Raw genomic sequence first — 21,617 nt, forward strand, 5'->3', positions numbered from 1 at the left:
CCCCATGCTTCACAGTAGGTATGGTGTTCTTGGGATGCAACTCAGTATTCTTCTTCCTCCAAACACGACGAGTTGAGTTTATACCAAAAAGTTCTACTTTGGTTTCATCTGACCACATGACATTCTCCCAATCCTCTGCTGTATCATCCATGTGCTCTCTGGCAAACTTCAGACGGGCCTGGACATGCACTGGCTTCAGCAGCGGAACACGTCTGGCACTGCGGGATTTGATTCCCTGCCGTTGTAGTGTGTTACTGATGGTGACCTTTGTTACTTTGGTCCCAGCTCTCTGCAGGTCATTCACCAGGTCCCCCCGTGTGGTTCTGGGATCTTTGCTCACCGTTCTCATGATCATTTTGACCCCACGGGATGAGATCTTGCGTGGAGCCCCAGATCGAGGGAGATTATCAGTGGTCTTATATGTCTTCCATTTTCTGATGATTGCTCCCACAGTTGATTTGTTCACACCAAGCTGCTTGCCTGTTGTAGATTCACTCTTCCCAGTCTGGTGCAGGTCTACAATACTTTTCCTGGTGTCCTTCGAAAGCTCTTTGGTCTTGGCCATGGCGGAGTTTGGAGTCTGACTGTTTGAGGCTGTGGACAGGTGTCTTTTATACAGATGATGAGTTCAAACAGGTGCCATTCATACAGGTAACGAGTGGGGGACAGAAAAGCTTCTTACAGAAGACGTTACAGGTCTGTGAGAGCCAGAGATTTTCCTTGTTTGAGGTGACCAAATACTTATTTTCCACCCTGATTTACGAATAAATTCTTTACAAATCCTACCATGTGGATTCATGGATTTTTTTTTCACATTCTGTCTCTCACAGTTGAAGTGTACCTCTGGTGCAAATTACTGACCTCTGTCATCATTTTAAGTGGGGGAACTTGCACAATCGGTGGCTGACTAAATACTTTTTTGCCCCACTGTACGTGATAAGCTTCTCAATATTTTCCCCTTACTTTGCATCTCAAACAATAGCCAACTCTAGTTGAGGGTGTTCGGACATGTTTTTTTCCCTTAAATAGATAAACTGTCAAAGTAATTTTCTCTCATTACTACAGTACTTTGTTTTTGGGGGAGCTTTCTCCAGAAGAAGAAGATATGAGATTGAGATGTGACAGAGAAGAAGAAAATATTTAAACAGACATCCTTTGTTTATCATGAATGATACCGTGCACGTTACATGTACAATACGAGGCCCAGAGGCTGAAGATCAACGCAGCAACTGCCTGTTTTGCTCTAGTAAAGAAGCGCTAGCACACCAAAAGCAAAATGACTCATTATGCTTTTATTTTTTGATTTTATTTGTACGTAATCTATCAATAATTATATTTGATTATATTTAGTGCTACATTTATTTTTACATTACTTTAACCCTGTAGTTGTTAAAGCTGGACAACATTTTAACTGTCAATTTATTGCTTATATTTTATATTATAAAATATCTGCCAATTTGTTCTTACAATAATAATGGAGAAATGAATAGGAACTGTTTAGTAGAAGTATGCAGCAGCTTAAAACGTCACAGTCACAATTTTCTTTTCCCAAAACAAGAACTAAAAAAACCTAAACTGTGAAATGGATGTTTTCCTGTAGGTGGATATATATCAACCGCTCGTGCTCCCAAAGTAACCATAAGATTGTTCAGTCTTTATATGAGGTCCACTGAAAAATGCTTTGAGGCATTTTGGGAAAATGAGGGTTGGAAAAGTACTTAAATGACCTTGCAGGCGCTGCATGGCACTCTGATTTAGTGTGTGTGCAATTGTGTGTATATCTTGTGCCAGTGTGCGTGTGTGTGTATGTATGTATGTGCACCCGGATAATCACAGTGATGATCAGCACTACTCTTTTTACCCTTTTTAGCAATAGGAAGCACACACCCTGGGTACTGTCGGTCATCACTATGATTATCTAGTCACACACACACGCATTCACAGACACACACTCACTCTAAAAAAAAAAGTCAGAGAACAAATGGCTGGCACTTGTGTTTGAGGTGGTCGAAAACAACGAGCAAATTAAAAGCGATTGTGATTTCATATGGCAGTGCCAGTCAGGAGGCCTCCAAGGAGAGCTGGAGACAGAGCTGCGATGCACGCTGGGTCGCGGGTATGTGGAGCCTCTCCTTTGGCCCCAGTCTGCCTGACAGCTCCAGTACTGTGCTCTTGCAGTTTGTCGCTGGCTGTGCACAAGGTCAGTGCTCTGCACTGCAAGTAACCATGACGGCTTTATAACAAACTGAGTCAACAATGTGAATTGTTGATTTGACACAAAACTGTCTAACTTCTCTTGTCTCAGATATGCTCTCTCATAAAATTATATCCTGAGCATCCAAGCGTTCAGAACATGTTGTGTATTTGGAGCAAGCATGCGAGGTTTGTGTGCAAAAACAAATATCTCAGCTTTCATTGTAATGGGGCACACAGTTCCGACCTCGAGACCTAAAGATGTGCTGGCATAGCGATTCTCAGTCAGACTTGATGTGCTTTCCAGACACATATTCTCATTCCTTTCCATAGCTCTCCACCTCTCCCCACTCTTATTGCCATAGCAACTAAACCCAGAAGGAGAGAGAGTGAGGGACAGCCGCACAAAAGATTAGCCATCAGCAAGAAATCAACCTACACATGTGGGCGCACGCACTCAGTCTTGTTTTACATAGCAATACACTCGTGAACATATACCTGTCTGTGACACACACACACGCTTGCACGTGCACACACACACAAAGCACAATGATTACTGTAGATTTGCATCAATATTCATACAGTGACAACCCAGCAAATGTTTCCCTGGCTTATGCTTATTAGTAAGACAATGCCAGAGGCACAAAGGATGCTTCTGAAAAGCTTATTCTGAATTCAAGAAAACCATCTGCAGCTGTCAGCTTTTGTCGCTTTTCGATCAGATCCTGCATTTTGAGCAAGAGCTCTCCATATGGCTGTTAAGAGGGCATCTTATGAATACACAAAATCCATTTAAGTGTTTGAGGGCGACCCGAGGCACAGTTCCACCTGTGCCAAATCCATCAGGTGGACAGTTTTCCTATAGGTTAACGAAACTGAATAATTAACATTAAGTAAAGCAATAGAAAATGTGCAAGTGTTGAGTATACTGCCAAATATATATAATACTGTGAACTATTAGCTAGTGTAATTAGATTGTTACGGCAAAAGCAAATCTTTAAAGTCACACTCAGACACTCAAATGTTTCTAAATTTGGCATTTATAAAGTAACAGCTACAGTAGTCTTAGTTTGGCTGCTACAATGTGAATTTTGCACATAAATAAAAACTTATTCTAAAGATTTGGGGGGTTATTAAATACACATTAGGATGTTTTTACATTTTTTAAAATTGTTTTTCTCTTGAGTCCACCAATGTGGCTTTAATCCTTACGTATTGGCTGCAGGCTATGAACAGAAAGCTGTGTCTATAGTAACAATCAGTGGTGCCTGACTGACAATCAGAGTGTTGCAGGCCGATAAGAAGGAAACAGGTCAATTTTTGGTTTGCTGTCTTCTCCAGTCCAGTGTAGAAGGCAGAAACACGGGGGAAAGCTTATTTAACAATGCAAAAACTTTATGGAAGTATTTGCTTGTATCTTTTGCTTTTCTTAGCTGTGGATTCCCAGTAAAAACATACAAGTTTGTTTATTAGTTTGAAAAGAACTCTATTTTGCCCAGAATTCATTGGGATTTACAAATGCTTAAAGGGACAGTTCACCTCCAAATTATTTTTGCTTATATTTTCTACATTCTGTAGAATTATTCATGCATCTAGGTTGTTTTGATGTAAACTTGTTTTGACATAACTGCCTGCTGTCAGCTATATTGGAACTAAATCAAAGTGACAAATAATTATTTGGAAAAAATCAGCAGCAATTCAGCACAAAAAATGCACCAACCCTGCTGTGAGCGCTTTCATATAGAAACTGCAAAGTGTGCAGGTAGCTAGCATCACAACAGCAATAATCATATCTTGTCCCATTGTGCCTAACACAATCCTCTTTGCAGATGTGCTTCTTTGTGCAGAGTGACATGGCCCAGGTATGATTCAGTAGATGGATAATAGCTGCCATTAGAGTGCTCAAAACAATGTTCGTGCATTTTTTTTTATTGACTAAGCAGGTCAGCTTTTTAAACGTATGAAAACATAATTTCCATTATACTGAACAGATGACAGACATCGCTACAATCAACACTTCTATAACTGGTCAACTGACGCCAAAACGGGCAAAAGAAAACATTTAAATTAAATTTTGGTGTGAACTGTCCCTTTAAGATACCCCAGAGACTCTTGTGCAACTGATAAACCATGAACTCGCAGAACTATCCTCTAGTGAGGCGCAGAGACAAACATGATGGCAAATTTAGGTTAGAAGTGAACCAAACAATAATGCTCTATAAGCTGATCACAGGCTGCGAGGAACTACAGTCCCAACAGTAAATTTGATTAAACACAAGGTAAGTAAGATGCTCAGCTCCTGTGTTGCCTTGCCTTGTGCACTGTTTTGGAAAGTTTCTCACTGAGGCCTCTGTGAAGTATTCTCTGGAGAGAACTGCAGAACAGAGCAGCCAAAATCTCTCCACTCTGACAGCCAGAGGGGACACGACAGCAATCATTGCAGTCAACCTGTCGCTAAGACTTACAGCAAGCATGTTCCAATCTCGCCAAATGAAAAGAGTCAAAAGTTGAAACTTTTTTCACACCACTCACAAGTCTTTATACTGCGGCTGCTGTTTTGAAAAAAAGAAGGAGTAAAACTCCATGAAAGCAAGAGCTGAGTATTAGAAAAGCAAGAGCAAACATTATAGCCCCCCCCCCAAAAGGAGGCAGGTATAAAAAGAGCCATATGGACTGAAAGTGGGGGTAGAATCACGGGGGGGAAGTCGCTCCTCTCCCCCTCTGCACTGTTGGAGAATTCTTTCTAAACAAGGTATGGAATGCACTCCTGTGTTTCATAATTTGTTCCCTCATTCTTCTCCTCTGCACATTTACAAACAGAGTCCTAAGGAAGAGAAAAAAGGGAAGGAAAGACTGTGGGAGCCTTGCAAATATGTCAGGGCAAGGCAGTTTAGTAGAGCAAAAAGGAAATGACAATGAACTGTGAAAGAAAGGGACGTGGTAAAAATACATTAACCATATATAAATGTGTGTTTGTTTTAAAGGAGAAAGGGCATAGATAATAAAATAATTAATAAAGAGCGGGAGTTGAAGGAGAGGAGAGAAATGAAGAAGAGAAGCAGGAGGAGGGAGAAAATGAGAACGCCCCAGGAGTGATCTTAAAGCTCCACTTGGTCTTCATATTCCAAGCCAGCAGATCACGCAACATTCAGCCCAAATTCAGGCTGGCTGATTTCTTCATCCAGCTGGGGAGCTTCGCTTTTGCAACAGAGAAACAATATGGTGGAGATCGGCTGGGAAGGAGGCTGGGGGTTTGGTGGGAGGGCAAGAAGAGATGACGAGGTGGAGGGTGGGCTGGGGTGCAAAGTTTAAAAATATCTCAGAGTGCTGAACACAGAGCTGAGCCACGGCAGTCTAGCATACCTTCAATTTCAGCTATTTTTGTTGCTTTTTCCATAATGTCTGAAGTCTGCCTTATAAGCTGATGACAACTAAGTTTCTCTAGCTGAGACATAAAAAGACACACTGGTCCCCCCGCCCCCCCGCATTTGCCAGCAGTGCTGCTTTCTGTCAAAAGCACTCTCAACTTGTTATCAAAATGTATTCGTACATCGCGGGGTCCCAGGTTCGCTGCGGGGATCAAGTTCTTGTCTGACGGCGGCCAAACTGATGAAATGTGCAAGCGCGTGTTCTTGAGCAAGACACTGAACCCAACCACCTCGAGGTCTGCAGCACATCGTGCACTCTGACTAATCTGTGAAGGGACAAAAATAAATGTTCGGTGATTTATTCTATTTTACGAGCTGCGTGTTGATGCCGAACATTGTGGAGCAGCTAAATTTTAATCGCTGCCTGTCACGTGAGATTATTGTGAGTTTTTGCTTCTTATTTTCTCGATGGCTTGAATGCGCAGCAACTGTTTACTACGGCTGAATGCAGAACCGTGGCAGCGATACAGATGATGCAAGTTGCCCCAAAGGCCTTTGATGCTAATCATTTTTTCAATTTGAAGCTAATTTAAACTTACACATATATCAGTGTATGTTTTGGGGTGTTTTTTTGTTTTTTTAATGGTTGTCTTTGGTTTCGTTCGCCCTGTCTTTGCCGTTCAACCATGTAAATATATGTGTGTGTCTGTGTGTGTGTGAGCGTATGTGTCATTGCTGTGGGGGATTCTTGTCCTAACACACTGCATGCATGAGTCAACACCAGCCCCCAACACTCACAAATAGACACGCTCTCAGATGCAAAGGGAACACATATAGATGCATATGCAAGACAACGCCGACCCTTTTCCTTCTTTGGAGGATCATTAAAGAAAAGGAACACAAAGAGATAAGTGACAGCAGCAGAAAGACAAACATACTTATGGAGACACAGACAGATCCATAGATGGAAACAGTTTTATTATTGCTGTTGTTGTTGCCCTACCCTGACTGCTGCCATGTGACCTTAACCCTCTCACACACAGGTAAAGCTGCTTGTTGCCTCAGTTGTGGAACACAGCAGGTGAGGAATATGTTAATGAAAAAGAAACCATCCATCCATCCATCCATCTTCTTCCGCTTTATCCGAGGCCGGGTCGCGGGGGCAGCAGCCTAAGCAGAGAGGCCCAGACCTCCCTCTCCCCAGCCACCTCCTCCAGCTTATCCGGGGGAATACCAAGGCGTTCCCAGGCCAGCCGAGAGATATAATCTCTCCAGCGTGCCCTGGGTCTGCCCCGGGGCCTCCTCCCGGTGGGACATGCCTGGAACACCTCACCCAGGAGGCGCCCAGGAGGCATCCTTGTCAGATGCCCGAACCACCTCAGCTGGCTCCTTTCGATGTGGAGCAGCAGCTGCTCTACTCTGAGCCCCTCCCGGATGGCCGAACTTCTCACCCTATCTCTAAGGGAGAGGCCAGCCACCCTTCAGAGGAAGCTCATATGCCGCTTGTATCCACGATCTCGTTCTTTCGGTCACTACCCACAGCTCGTGGCCATAGGTGAGGGTAGGGACGTAGATCGACCGGTAAATTGAGAGCTTCGCTTTTACACTCAGCTCCCTCTTCACCACGACGGACCGGTGCAGCGTCCGCATTACTGCAGCTGCAGCCCCAATCCGTCTGTCGATCTCCGGCTCCCTTCTCCCATCACTCGCAAACAAGACTCCGAGATACTTGAACTCCTCCACTTGGAGCAGGAACTCATCCCCGACCCGGAGTGGGAACCGGGAACAAGTCCGGGAACAATGCGGAAAAAGAAACCACTGAATAACTGAGATATATAAATGTGTATAAAAAGTACTCTTTCCCATATGGTCTGCCTATTACAGTATCTGCCTTTAAGTGTGATCTTAACTCTGCTCCATCCTTATCTTTGTTTGGTTACTGTCTGACAGTCTGCACGTATGTGTGCTAGATTTACTTGAGGGTGCATCCCAAATAGCATTAGATGTGTGGGAGGCTGTGCCACAGAAAAGATAAGACGTGTTAGCTCAAATTGCATGGGTGTAAATCCTAACATTATCAGTGTGTGTGTGTGTGTGTGTGTGTGTGTGTGTGTGTGTGTGTGTGTGTGTGTGTGTGTGTGTGTGTGTGTGTGTGTGTGAGGAGAACATTGATGGTTCCATCATCAGTAGTCTTTACAGCATGTGAACTCCTTCCTCTGATTGCAAGATTTGAAAGTTCGCTCAAAAAGGCGTGAACAGACGTTTGCAGTCAGGGCCTTGTCAGTGCTTGTCCACTTGTCCATTCCACCTCTCCTTTACATATTACAAAATATTTCCCCAAACTCAAACTCTCTGTTCAGATAAATCATTTGATAAATCATTAGGTTACCTGCTTTTATGCCGTCTGGGCTGTGAATTCAGCTCACCGTGGACAATATAAGACAAAGCATACCATCTGTTTTCAAATGGTTTGTCAACAGTCTTTGCTGGGAAGCAGGCCCCACTAATGGCCCTCTGGAAGCCAATCTGCTAATGCGCTGTGCAGACTACCGCTGGTATCAGAGCTAAAATGATACATGCCTTTCTCTTTCATTAAACCCATCTCCCCACCTGTCCATCTTCCTGCCCTCTCCATCTCGATGAGTAGTGCCCAGATCAATAATCCCAGCTCTTCTGTCAGACATTTCCTCCAACTCTTCCTACCTTCTAGTGCTCGTCGGTATTGCGATAAACACAAATCCACACACAGTGCAAATAACACCCATTCACACATTCCTAACTTAATAAGGACTCCGCTGCCCCTGCACTCGTGTCACTGGATATTGATTAAGATGTGAAAAAAGTCCGGCAGGGTAGCCAGCATGATGCCACATTGATTCAGCTGCAGTCTCTTTCTGCATATAAGCAAACGGGTCAGATTCAGAATTAAAGACTGTCCCGTGCGACTCATTTAGTCTGTGAGCAGCTGAACTTATTTTAGCTTACCCATTGAAAAGTCAAGTGTGAGTATGCTGGTCTAAGCGATAGGCATCCACTAGGAACACATATGGTGTGACATAATAGCATAGTGCATGTGATCACCCGGCCTGCAAGTAAGTGCCATTACGCCTAAGTAGGGGAATGAATCACACCGCACATGATAGTTTCCTCTTAAGTCAGTCATCAGGCTTTTTTTTTTTTATTTGGAATCAATGAATGATGGAAATGCATCGTAAACAGTTGTGTCCAAGACAATAGAGCAAAGACGGCCTGTCATGATTTTAAAAAATGACAACAAAGAGGAAATTCTTTTGTTGCTATTGATATCAGAGTTAGGGATGTGGGAGCTAATAGTAAGCTGCCGCTCTGATTATCTCAGCTAAGACAGTGCAGGCACCACTTTGGGCCTTTTTTGAAAAAATGTATGCTTTAGACAAATAGATGGTAATTGATACAGTTACGTGCCTCACCTGAAACAACAATGTCTTGGGAGAAGAACGGAAAAAAGTCTGCATTATTCAGTATTTGTCTTGTAGACGCCACAGTAAAAACAATGGGAAAGTCAGATATGTGATATCTCACAAAAGTATGAGATACAATTATAAAGAAAGGAAAGAATTGAATAATATCAGGTTTTTTATAGACAGAGAGAGAAACAGTTTTTCAATAATATAAAAGTCTACAACTGACCCTGGACCCCCATGTTTTAATCAGAGAAACTGCTGTGCAGATTAATGGAGAGAGCAGTACAGTATGTGAGCACAAAAGCCAGCTGCAACATGAAAAATGTGCTTTCTTCTATGAGGAGGTTTTATAGAGCACACATGGCTTTTACAGACAGGATAGAGTGCTCATATTTCTCTTGTTCAGCTTGCAAAATAAAAATTTAAAATCTCATCTTTTCATAGTGGACCAAAGTACACCCCCCCCCCCCCCCCCCGCCATCCCTGCCAATACACTAAAAAATATATAAAATAAAATATATATTTAAGGAAATCCTGACTGTTGGGATAATGTTCTTGCTATAGGCTTATTGAGAGTTCTTTTAATAGCCTGAAATGTTTCATTCCTCCAGTCCCCCACATGTTTATATATTTTGATCTAAGTGTGTGTGTATTTGCTATGATAACATGGTAGAGATGCAGAAGGGAGCTGCAGGCGATGGAAAAGGAGAATATCTATTACATAAGAGATTAAACTGAAGGAATCTAAGGTATGCATTCAACAATGCTTGCCAGCAATATGAAAATCTACTTTATGAAAGCCCCCCCTGCTAAGTACTGAACTTCAAAGGGTATGTCCACTGTTTACAACTTTGATGTACGCTTGTAAAAGGGAACAAACGCACAGCGTGCCACCACAGCATAAAATCGTACACTGCTATTAGACACCGCTGTTGTTTTAACTTTGCCTTGGAGCCACAGTGGCAGAGGTCATGCATGTGTACAAGATGGCAAAACGAACAGAGAAGAAAGACCAAAAGAGGTAGGAACATTAAGACGATTTTTTTTCCTGCTCTAAGCTCAAGGTTACACCGAGTCCTGAGTTTTGTATAAACTACAAACAACCACGGCTGCCTATGGACGACTGTGCCTGCTCATCTGACTTTGTTGTTATTACATATCATGCCACCTGCTGCTTTAACTCAACACTACTCTGGTGGACCGCTGCTATTTATGTTGCACGTCATTACTGCAAACGGAGGGGAAGACAGTGACAGGGGTGCTGCTGGGGATTGTTGTCGTTTTCTTCTGCTCCCCACTGTTTTGGGTCGAGGAATATTTCAGCGTAGCACAGCCACCCCAACCCCCGACCCCCCGCGCGATTCATTCATCCACGTGCTGCACATAACTGAGTGACATGAACTCGTCATGATGAGGACAGTCACCTTCCAAATCACATGCAGGCTCTTTCCCTCTTCTCTATCCTTACTGGAAGAATGCATGATCCATGTCCTCCTTCCGGTTCCTCACTGTGCTGTGCTCTGTAGAACTTTTTTCACTTGCTCTGAAGTTTGTGCGTGCATGTGTGCGTGCATGCGTGTGTGTGTGTGTGTGTGTGTGTGTGTGTGTGTGTGTGTGTGTGTGTGTGTGTGTGTGTGTGTGTGTGTGTGTGTGTGTACATCTGTTGCTTTAGCTGGAGGTGTAGGGATCAGGGCAGGGGGCCAAGGCTTACATTTAAACTGTTCACATATGCTCGCAGAAAAGAGAGAAGAGATAAGAGAGACATGGGTGGACATCTCAGATAATGTATTGGAGAAGGAGATTAGGAGCAGTGGAATGATCAAGAGAAACTGCACACACACACACTCACACACACGCAAACGTGCACATACACAACAAACAGGATCACAAAAGCAGTTTTTAAAGCACAATTCCAACCTCAAAGCCAGGAAAATCAGATAATCAGATATTAAAGATCAAATTTCTTTAGGCGTTCTGTGTGTATGTGCATTTGTGTGTGACACTGACCTCTGACTCGTGCATAGCAGCAGCCACACTTGGCCAGGACTTTACGGAACAAGTGTTGGCAGCCACAGCCTCTGTGGTGGCGATGGTGATGGTGGCCCCCTTTCATGCTGTTGAACCATGAGCTGAGGTGGGCATGGCCCGGGCACTCTTTCTCTCTCTCTAGCTCTCTTTCTATCTCTCTATCTATCTCTCTCCCCTTTCCTTCTCTTTTCTTGGTCTCTCTTCGTCACCCTCACACAAGTAGAGGTTTACTCCTCAAAAAGTGTAAATCCCCCAAAAAGGTGTCAGTTGATCCTCCTCTTCAGCTGACTGTACGCAGAGTTAAAACCCATATCCAAGAAACCAAGTGTAAGAGTCCCCAAAAGCAATAAGCCAAGAAGAAATCCGCACTCACAGGGCTTTGCATCTGATGATAAGCAGTGAGAGAAACATTCCAGCAAGCTTATCGTTACGCTGAACGTGTTCCTTCTGTCTCTGTCTCTTTTTTCCCACTGCTTTCTTTTTGGTGCTGAGCTCTCGCCTCTGTGAACTGCCTGGTCAAATGACACACTGGGAGACTGCTTCAGAGAGAGGGGGGGAGAGAGAGCGATTGCAAGGGAAAGGGAACGAGAGAGAGTAAGGGGAGGGGTGAGAAGGGTGGAGTCTGTAGCTCTAGTTGCTGGCTATTCCAGGATAGCTTTCCCACTCCCATAGTTTTCTCTCTTCCCCCCTCTCAGCTGTTTTTTTCCTCTGCTCCCTTCTGTTTCCTCTCTCGTCTGCTGCCCCCCATCTTGTCTGTTATCCTCTTTTCTACATGGTTGAGTCTCATTTTAGCGTAAGTAATGCTTAAAGGGGCTCTCACATAGCCAACTCCGAGATCAGATGAAATGACACGCTCTCTTGTGTCTGCTCGGAGCTGGCTGTTGAAATAGTAACACCCAGGTCTGCAGTGATACACGGTGCTATTTACAGCAGAATGGCCATGTTATGCTGAAGGTGTCATGCATTGTCCAGCCAGTATCAGACTCTTTCTGACAGTTTAGGAATGTTTCTTCGTGGGCTTGTGGCTCAGAGTGGGCTTTTCTGGCTGGGACAGCTCCAATATTGACTTCTGCGCTCATTTATGATCACAGAGCTCGCAAAGTGTGTTTCCATGGAGGGAACAGGCGGTCTCATATTTCACAATGTTGGCATTCTTGATGTGTGTGCGTGCGTGTGTGTGTGTACCATCAATCATTTGGGCTGATAATTTCCTGTTCTGAAGTACACAGTGGGACAGTCTAACCAAAGAAGCTCGTGGAATAAAGCAGTTTTGTATCAGTGACAAAGTTGCCCCCCGTAAGGGAATTGGGCTTTGCACTGTAATATAGTTACACCATGTTATCACCATATAGTGTAACTTCATCTTGTGATAAACACCCACTTTGTGAGGTATACCTGTTCAACCTCAAATATCTAATCAGCCAATCAAATGGCAGCAGCTCAGTGTATTTAGGCATGTAGACGTGATCAAGATAACATCCTGAGGTTCAAACTTAGTATCAGAAATACTTAGACAGGCTGGTCTGAGTATTTCTGAAACTGCTGATCTGCTGGGATGTTTGTTTATAACCATCTCGAGTGTTTAAAGCCCAAAAAAGAAAAAATGCGCAGTGAGCAGCAGCTCTCTGGGTCATAATGCTGTTTTGAAGCCAGAGGTCAGAGGAGAACGGCCAGACTGCTTCAAGCTAATAGAAAGGCAACAGTAAATACAGAAGAGCAGCAGAGGACCACACAGAGGGCCAGCCCTGACAGCCAAGAGCACAAAGCTGAGGCTACAATTCACACTGGCTTTCCAAAATTGCACAACAGGAGATTGGAAAACTGGTATCTGGCCTGATGAGTCTCAAATTTTCCTGCAACATTCAGATGGCAGGAGACAAAATCTGGCATGCACAACATGAAAGCATTGCTCTGGATACTGCTTTGTATCAATGGTTCAGGCTACCGCGAGTGGTGGGGAATGGGGTTTTGTCATACTTTGTTCCCCTTAGTACCAACTGAGCATTATTTAGAAGCCACAGCCTACATGGATATTGCTGATGATCATGACCATGACCATGGCTGCATCTAGCAGGATAGCGTGTCACGTCACAAAGCTCAGATCATCTCAAACTGGTTTCTGGATGGATACAGTGTTTTACATTATGAATGTGCAACTGACAAATCAGAAGAATGCTAACATGTTTTCAGCACCTTTTGAATCTATGATATGAAGAATTAAGGCAATTTTGAAGAAAAAAGTGAGTCCAACCTAGTACGAGACCTACAACTTAGACCTAATAAAGTGGCAAATGAGTATATTTAGACATAATCACCAAAGCGATCAACTAGGATAATAAAATATGCTCTTCAAAGTACACCGATCAAACTAATACATGCATTTACAAAACCTGATGAGTGACATTTTTAGAATTTTTAGTTTCACTCAGAGGTGCTTTTACCCAAAAATCTTCAGCAGCAGCTGCAATCTTTGACCAACATCTTTTTGCGAGCAAATGTGTCTTTGGGTAAATGTGTCTGTGACTAAATCGGATCAAGCATGGAGCACATTTGGGCATTTGTGTGTAGCATTAGCTGTGAGTGTGCATATTCAAAGGAGGAACACTGTAGAATTGTTTCCCTTTCTTTCTAAGTCAATCTGATCAACCTGAAAGCTACACAGGGCAATTCTTAACAAAGCGCTGTACACAAAGCATGCAATATTTAGATGTGTACTTTACATCAAAGCACATTAAAGTCAATTAACATCTGGATTATGGCTCATTCTCCATGCATGTGAAAGCAGAGGCTGTTGAAATGTCAGTAAGTGAAGCAAATGCATCCAACTCGAGATATAACTAGCGCGGGAAGGAAAATAAAACTTGTTTCAAGACATGCCACATATTTTGAGGCACAATTACTATTTGATCAACAAACAGTCTTTCTCAGGCCTGAAGCTGCTAAGCTTATGACTCAGCGTGCGAGCCCATCTCAATTTTCCTGGGCACATCCTTTCACAGGCTACAGTCCAACTGTGTGGAAATCACCACCTGATTACTGCAACAAAGACAGGCAGCATCACAGCACCCACTCAGGTTCCTCTACGGGGCATCAATGGAAGCAAGAGAAGGCTGAGTATCAGCTGGCACTGAACCACCATGCAGGCACACACAAGCGCACGCATCACTGAGGTGCACCGTCAGGCACTTCAACAGCTGGCAGAACTGTGTCTCCATCATCTTTCTGTCCAGTGGCAGGGTGGTGGCACACTCCTGTCAGGATGTTTCTGTCAGGGTAAACAGAGAAGCCTGGCTGCCTCACCCATTAGCCATACAAACAGAGTACTTCAAACCAGTGCATTGACTATGCAGCATTTCAGCACTCTGTACATGAAGAGGGATCTAAAGCAGATAGAAAATACAATTCTGGACTGGAGACAGACTTATGCATTATCAATTCCCAGGCTCGGGCAGCACAGTGGTTCACCACATATCTGTAAAGATACACACAGGTCACAGCTTTCCTTTCTCTCTCCCCATCACAGCCTCCATCGCTCTCTCAGTTTCTTTGCTTATAATGGATGTTTTAAGCAACTGTGATTGAAAGGGCAATTCGCTAGAGGATTCTTGAAAGGCACTGCTGAACGTCTCCATTTGTCTGATGCTGATATGGCTGCCAAACACCGTGTGAGCGAAGGAGCACAACTCAAAATGGGCTGAGAAACAGTTGATTTGACAGCAACAGAAACAAGATAAAACAAAGACGGCAAAGAAAGACGACAGCAAACTGTGTTACAAACTGAACAAATACTGCCTGCACTACCAATTAACAAAAAAACAGCTATAGAGCAAAGAAGAAACCGCTCTGGAGACACATTCAAAATTAATGAATATGAGAGAATCTTTTAATATGCTCTTAAGCTAGAAGCTGCCAGATTATGATCCTACAAGTCCCACAGCGGGGGGGAGGGGGTGCTTTTGTACTTGTTGCGTAAGGTTGATTGCAGGCGTTCTTTTAGTGGTGCCGCTTCAAAGCACGACAAATAGGAAAAAATGTTTTCATTTACAGTATTATAACAAATCTTTGGACTATTATTAGACACTCAATGACCAGATCTGACATGTACTTGGCATACTGAGTGCTATGTTTCGTTTTGGTCTTTAACTAACATCTATTTCTGTGCATCAGCCCTGACATTTAACACTGGCAGTGTCCTTCGTGCAATAATGGAGTGTAATAAATGAGTACCAAAACTGGACCAGCAGACAATGCACAAAGCTTTGAACGTTAACAGAAATATGGAAAAAATGTTCCTCCCTCGGCTTGAAGGGAGGAGAGGGGGGATGTGAGGTGAGGCATGCATTAACACACATTCATCTCTCTCCTTTTATCTCTCCTCTCTGCTCACTCACTTCTTTCTCCTACTCCCCACATACAGACACACAAACACACACAGAAGACTCCTCTGCTTGTTCAGATTCAGAGACGTGTAAGAATGAATGAAATCTATACATTTACATTCACGCTGGACTGGACTCGTTTGCAGATAAGCACACTAGCAAATAGATGGGTATGACATTTTTATGTAGAGCCAGGCAGCCAAGCAGGGAAGAGAGTATTATGTTTCCACTGAAAGAGAGAGTGAGCCGCATTTCAGAGTGTGTGCTCAAAGTGGAATATCAAGTGTGATTTATGAATGTGTTGTAAATCAGCTCATACACAACATTTCCTGCTCATTTCATGTGCCACTCTTGGGATGCATATATTGCAAACACTGTACGCCCTGCTGAGGTAAAAACCTTCATAATGTGTGGCAATAAATTACAGAAATAACAGCAAAATACAGAAAATTCATGTGATATAAACATGCATGCTAATAGATACAGCAAGTCTCAGTTCAGCAGATACGCAGTTGCTTATTCACAATGTGTCCCCCAACCCCCCACTGACATTAGTCTTTCTTCGCCCCATCACTCTGCTAAAATCCTGCCAAAATATGCTCACTGCATTTCACTTTTATACCAATTTTTCCTTCCCCTTTCTCCTTTACTTCCTCTCTATTTTTTCCTCCCTATTCCTAAGCTCTCGCTATTTCTGAGTGCCAATTAAGGGAAACTGGCATTTTGGACAAGCCACTATGAGGGGGAGGTTTGGGGCTGTTTTGGCTGATGTCATGGAGCAGAAGTTGTGAAGTAACTGTCCTGTTCGTAACTCATCTGCCCTGCAAAGAGATGCTGTTTTTGTCCAATTAGACTAAACTACACACTGCTAGCATACACTGGGGAGGCAGACGGGTGTGCCTCTCTCTGTCTGTACATGCATGTGTGTGTGTGCACTTCACTAGTACCACTAAGTACCTCCCATTGTTGTACCTCATCGAGCAGAGCTGCTCTCAGGCAGCAGTTCTGCACTAGGCTGCACAGACAGGAGGTCCATGTCTCACAATATTCACACACATACAGCAAAAGATCTGCCTTTACACAAACATATACTCCCTTTCCCATCCAGCTCTTATTTTTCCAGAAATCTATCCAGCTTTCAGGTTGGAGTTTTCCAGCTTCACCTGACCCACAGCATCGCTCTCTGCCTTTATCTCCTTGGAGCTGAAGTGTAAACCTTGCTCTAAAAGCAGCATGCTACCACTGAGACTGCTGGTGACTGAGTTTGGGGCTTAAGTATGATCTAAAACGCCCCCCAAAGGATAAAAAGTTAATTAAACAAATGCAAACCCAAGGGATTATCTGCTGGAAAAAAAATATCAAAAGGTGCCCCTGCTACAGTAAGAGTTCAGCCTGAATGAAATACTTCTATATCCTAATATTAAAATATAAATATTTAAATATATCCACCTTATGCACTTATTCAGTTCGGGGTCACTTAAAAATCACCAAAATACTGTTAAAAAAAAACTTTCTGTATGTTGCTGCTGTGTTCACATTTTTTTCCACTGCCCCCAAGTGGCCAAAACATATTTAGTTTAGCAACAGCAAGCTTAGTGAGCTGATGGATGTTGTGAATTCAAGAAATAGATGTCTCCATAATATACCTGTCAGTCACCACTATTTCACAGGAAGACAGTGCTGACAGTTCAGGTAACATCATTCCTACAAGAACTGAAACAAATACCAGAGGATTAGGTGCAAAAACAAATCACGGTAACATTTAGTCATTACATAGAACCTGGGAGAGTGTAGTATTTCTGATACAGTGTATAACAAAAGCTATTTTAGATTGCACATGAAGGTTGTATACATAAGATGTATAACTAATTGTGTTGGTGAGGTGGCTTTAGTTTGCCAATTAAACTTATATTTATTCTATTAATGAGAGATACATTGAAATTATACTTATGCATCTCTTCTGGGCAAAACTCTGGACTTGTTATAAATAAACAGGAATAATTATGTCATTGACTTATGTGAAGTAATGCTAATCTCTCCGATCTCTGGGCTCTATACAATACGATGCAGCTTCAGGTTGATCTCTGCCCATTTAAGGTCATTCGCACACAGTTCAGTTCCAAGGTCCTTGGGGATCAGCACTCCTTGAATGGCACACTCTCCCAGCCTCTCTCAAAACCAGATATGGACAAAACCATGGATTTCCCGCACATTTCTCCTCATAATAACTTATGGAAAAATATGAATGGTTTAATTTGAGAACCAGTGAGGTGCACTGTGCTAAACTAAGATGACTAAAAAAGAATTTCTCTCCATTCTTTTGTTTTGGTCTCTGGTTTTACACATTAGGAATTCTTATGTGTTTCATGGTTTTGCTTTTTAGCACAATTCAATTGAAAATCTTGCTCTTCCTCAACACTGATGACACATATGATGACACACAAGGTGTGTTGTGTACACGTGAGCTTTTCTTGTAGACATTTATAGGTAAAATTTAGCACTTTGTATTACTGGTTCAGTGAAGATTTGATCTTACCTCAAAAAAGGACAAAACTATAAAACCCAGAGTGCATGGACACACTTACAGCTCTCCATCAGAAATCAGTGTTTTAAATAAAGGAAATATTTGTATTATCTGGCAAGAGTAAAGATGTGAATTATACGTCTGTGAAAAAAAATCTGATTATAGTTAATCAGCCAAGTTGCAATCTTCCCTTCTGTTTCAGAGTTATGGTGTTAAATAAAGGAAAAAAATTATATTTTTAACAGAATGCTATGATATCACAGTAAAGCTGACTTTATAGAAGCCCCCTTTTCATCAGACAGACAGATGTACAGGTCAAAATCCTAACATCTAGCTCTGAAGGAGAGGTCAGGGTTAAAATAACAATGCTGTGGACACAGCCTTGTTTCAAAACAAAATTTTAAAAATGTAATTCAAACTCAAATATAGCTTTGAACTGGTGAAAAACAAACACGACGAGGTGAAATGAGGGAAAAAAGAAAGTCACTAAATTCACGGAAATGAGAAAAACAGGAATGTTTAAGAATTGTATAAAAAAAAGGGGGAATCTGAATTTGTGGATGCTGGCACTGGCCTGTGATTCCTGGGAAGCCACTAGCAGGCATCTCGTTTCTAACACATAACAGATGGCCCTTATGAGCCAACGAACCATGTCTTTGAAGAAAGCAAGGGCCTATCGTCTTTCCTCTGTCCTACATTTAGAAGGTCAGAAATTATGGAAAATCTTGAGGATAAAAATCGAATTATGTAGCACCCTTTCAAGTGATAACGTTGATGAATTACCTGATTCATTTTTCTCAACTGATAAATAAAGATTGAACATTTCTGATGTTTTTAACGATAATACAAAAATGTTAAGTAAAATTTGTATTTATCTTCGAGGTTACCAAGTTTGCTAAATTGCATTTTAAGAAAATTATTAGTAATGAATGTGGCTTTGTGTCAAGGCCATAAAAAGGTAAACGCTTTGTGATTTCATGGGCTCTGTACTGCCAGCTCCAACAAAAAATAACTGACACAGACAAAAATAAATATTAGGTAAGTAGAAAGATACTGCGGTAAGACCTCAAAATAACAAAGCTGCCCCAACTTAATGAAATAAAATAAAGCAGCATTCAGTGTGATATCGAAAATCACAAAGTGAGAAAATTACATTTGTTCATTTACATGTTACAGCCGAGTATAATTATATTCACGTAAACGTAATGTTTCAAATAAGTGACAACGTGTATTGCCAAACCTTCTCTGGGCTAAGACGAAGTCTGTCTGGCGTTTTGGTTCAGATGTTTTTTCCTTGTGTTTCATTAATTTTCCATCCAATTTTCCATCTAGAGGAAAATGGGCTGCACAAAAACAATCGAGCTTGTCTGGAGCTGAAATAAACAATCTCCTTTTCGGTCATCATCATTCTACATGGCCCTGAATAATGCATTTCTTTACTTTTTCTTTTTTTTTTCGCTCCGCTATTCTGAGCCCCGACCAAAAAGAATTTCTGGCTGCATCGACTTCAATAGCATTCCCTGTCTGAGTAAGACCGTTACAGATAAGCATCGCTGACAGCTTCCTCTGGCCTCACTCACACCCCTTCTGTAAGCCATATACTGCTCTGCACAACAGTTAGTGGTCTGGCCACATGGTACACACCACCAAACCTCCAATATATACACACACACTCCCTCTAACCCAAACCCAGATCCAGCAACAAAGCTCCTTTTGTTCCATTCCACTCAAGTAAAATGGCAACGCACGCAAGCCTTTCACAGAAAAATCAAAATAAGTTCAACCAACAGTGATGGGGCAGAAGGGGAGGGCAGGCAGTGGAGCATGTTTTCTTGCCCCATCTGGAAAGTATTGCTTGTGTATATGCATGCACACAAGAAGTCTTTTTCTGTCTCACGAACTCATATATGGTACATTACAGCAAAGCAATTTAAGGTTATCAGTGCTAATAGAGGATATAGAGGGTGGAGTTTAATAAGAGCAAACCACCAACATTCAGGTGACTCCAATCTGATACCTTTCCTGAGCTTATTACTGCCTAATGACCACCATCAGATATGGCAGATGGGACCCAGGCCTGTTTTGATGGCTAACATTCAAGAACAGGGTGAACCTCGAGCAAAAACACAGGCAGTAGCTAGTGGCTCACATGAACCTTATCATAAAAAGAAAAAAAGACTGAGGAGTGCACAAGGAAGGTTTCTTAAACGTTACTTCACAGAAATCTGAGATGTTTCATAGCTGGAAGTTTGCGTTTCGGTGAGCCTCTAAGCTCTGACTGGTTTGGTCTAGGGTCACTCGGTGCAGCACTTTCAGGTCTTACCTGTTCTTTCTCTCTGGTCTGAATTTTCTGTAGTACAGGCCTGCTGCTCCCAGTCCAGGCCCTCTGGCTCCCACTGACCCTGGACAGGCCCCTTTTCCTCCTCGCATGATGGGAGGTCTACCTCACCTCCTTCTGAGAGCTATACACAGAGAGATGCATTTGTCAGCAGTGGAGCCCTGCACTCAAGGAGGAAGTGACTGCAAGATTGTATAGAGTACTTATGGTCACATAACCACAGAACATTATCCCAGTGGCTGATTTTTTTCCAGTTTCCTGCATCTTTTTCATCCTTTTCTCCATTACACACTGAACAAGAATGTGATGGAAATGAAGCCCTAGTTTTGCCACAGAGCTTGGATGAGAACCGTTTCTCAGAAATAGGTTTGAAACTGTCTTTAAGTCCAGGGATGGAGGGAGATTAGATTCACTGTTATGGCTATGTCCTATATCTGCCGGAAAGGAAATAATCTGTCAAGATAAACATTTTTTTAAGAGAAACAGAACTTCAAAAAGGAATTCACTGGTCACTGTGGTACCCTCCAACTTCTTTTTTCTTTTTTCTTTCTGTCAAATCAGAATTTGTCCTACAGAAGAGAGGACAGGCAGAGAAAAAAAAGAGAAAGGGGGGAGGAGAATACATTTGCAGGGCTGCAATGAGGCATTAGACCTGCATGACTTTGTTTATGGTTCGATGTTTTAATCAACACTACTGAGCTTCCTGTTCCACTGAAACATCCAAGATTCCTCCAAAGCACTGAACGGAGACTTGCAAACTTTCCATACCCCTCACTCTCTCCTCTTCCTATCCACTATATCTTGATCATTTTAGGTTGATGAAAAGGTTATAGCGATGAACAACAAAGCAACAAAAGCAACAAAAAACACAACCACAAAAACTTGGCATGTACAATGTGGATTTGTGGATATGTTGTGCTCTACGAACCCTGAAAAACACCTCCATGTGTGCGTTCAGTTTGAATTTAAGGCATTATTCTTTCATATAAACAGACAGTATATATCCAAACAGATTTCAAGTGAGCCAGCTGGGCAGCAGTCACAACTCACCCACTGTTGATTGGGCATGGCCACGGAAGTAAGCACATCAGCCATGGCTCCTAACATCTGGTCAGTGCGTCCCTGATTTTTCTGCAGAGCTTTCATTCTCCTGAACACCACACAAAAACTCTACAAGCTTGGTCTCTGATTCTGATGCAATCTTCGTGTCCCGTGTCTGTCCTGTGCTCTTGTTTTCTGCCCCTTCACTGTGCACTGTGCTGCAGTTTGGAGCTGAGCCCACCTCTTTCTACCATGACACACAGGAAACCTCATGCGCAAGAATAGATCAAGGAGGAGCAGGAG

At 42.6% G+C, this 21,617-nt stretch overlaps 1 protein-coding gene across 3 annotated transcripts in view; it reads right to left on the minus strand.

Annotated features, from left to right (window-relative positions):
* The window catches only part of arhgef25a (Rho guanine nucleotide exchange factor (GEF) 25a), a 43,582-nt gene extending 22,064 nt beyond the window's left edge, over window positions 1–21,518 (minus strand). For 2 of the 3 annotated variants that reach the window (XM_026153518.1, XM_026153517.1), the window contains exons 1-2: window positions 21,324–21,518; window positions 20,259–20,397 (exon numbers count right to left, since the gene is read on the minus strand). In XM_026153518.1, the coding sequence (XP_026009303.1) occupies window positions 20,259–20,397; window positions 21,324–21,419 (235 nt within the window). In that variant the 5' untranslated portion in view covers window positions 21,420–21,518. Of the gene's footprint in view, window positions 1–11,011; window positions 11,601–20,258; window positions 20,398–21,323 lie in introns of those variants that run through there. The other variant, XM_026153519.1, reaches the window with a different exon arrangement.
* Between the last annotated feature and the right edge of the window lie 99 nt (window positions 21,519–21,617).

This window comes from Astatotilapia calliptera, chromosome 20, assembly GCF_900246225.1.
Source record: "Astatotilapia calliptera chromosome 20, fAstCal1.2, whole genome shotgun sequence".
NCBI lineage: Eukaryota > Metazoa > Chordata > Actinopteri > Cichliformes > Cichlidae > Astatotilapia > Astatotilapia calliptera.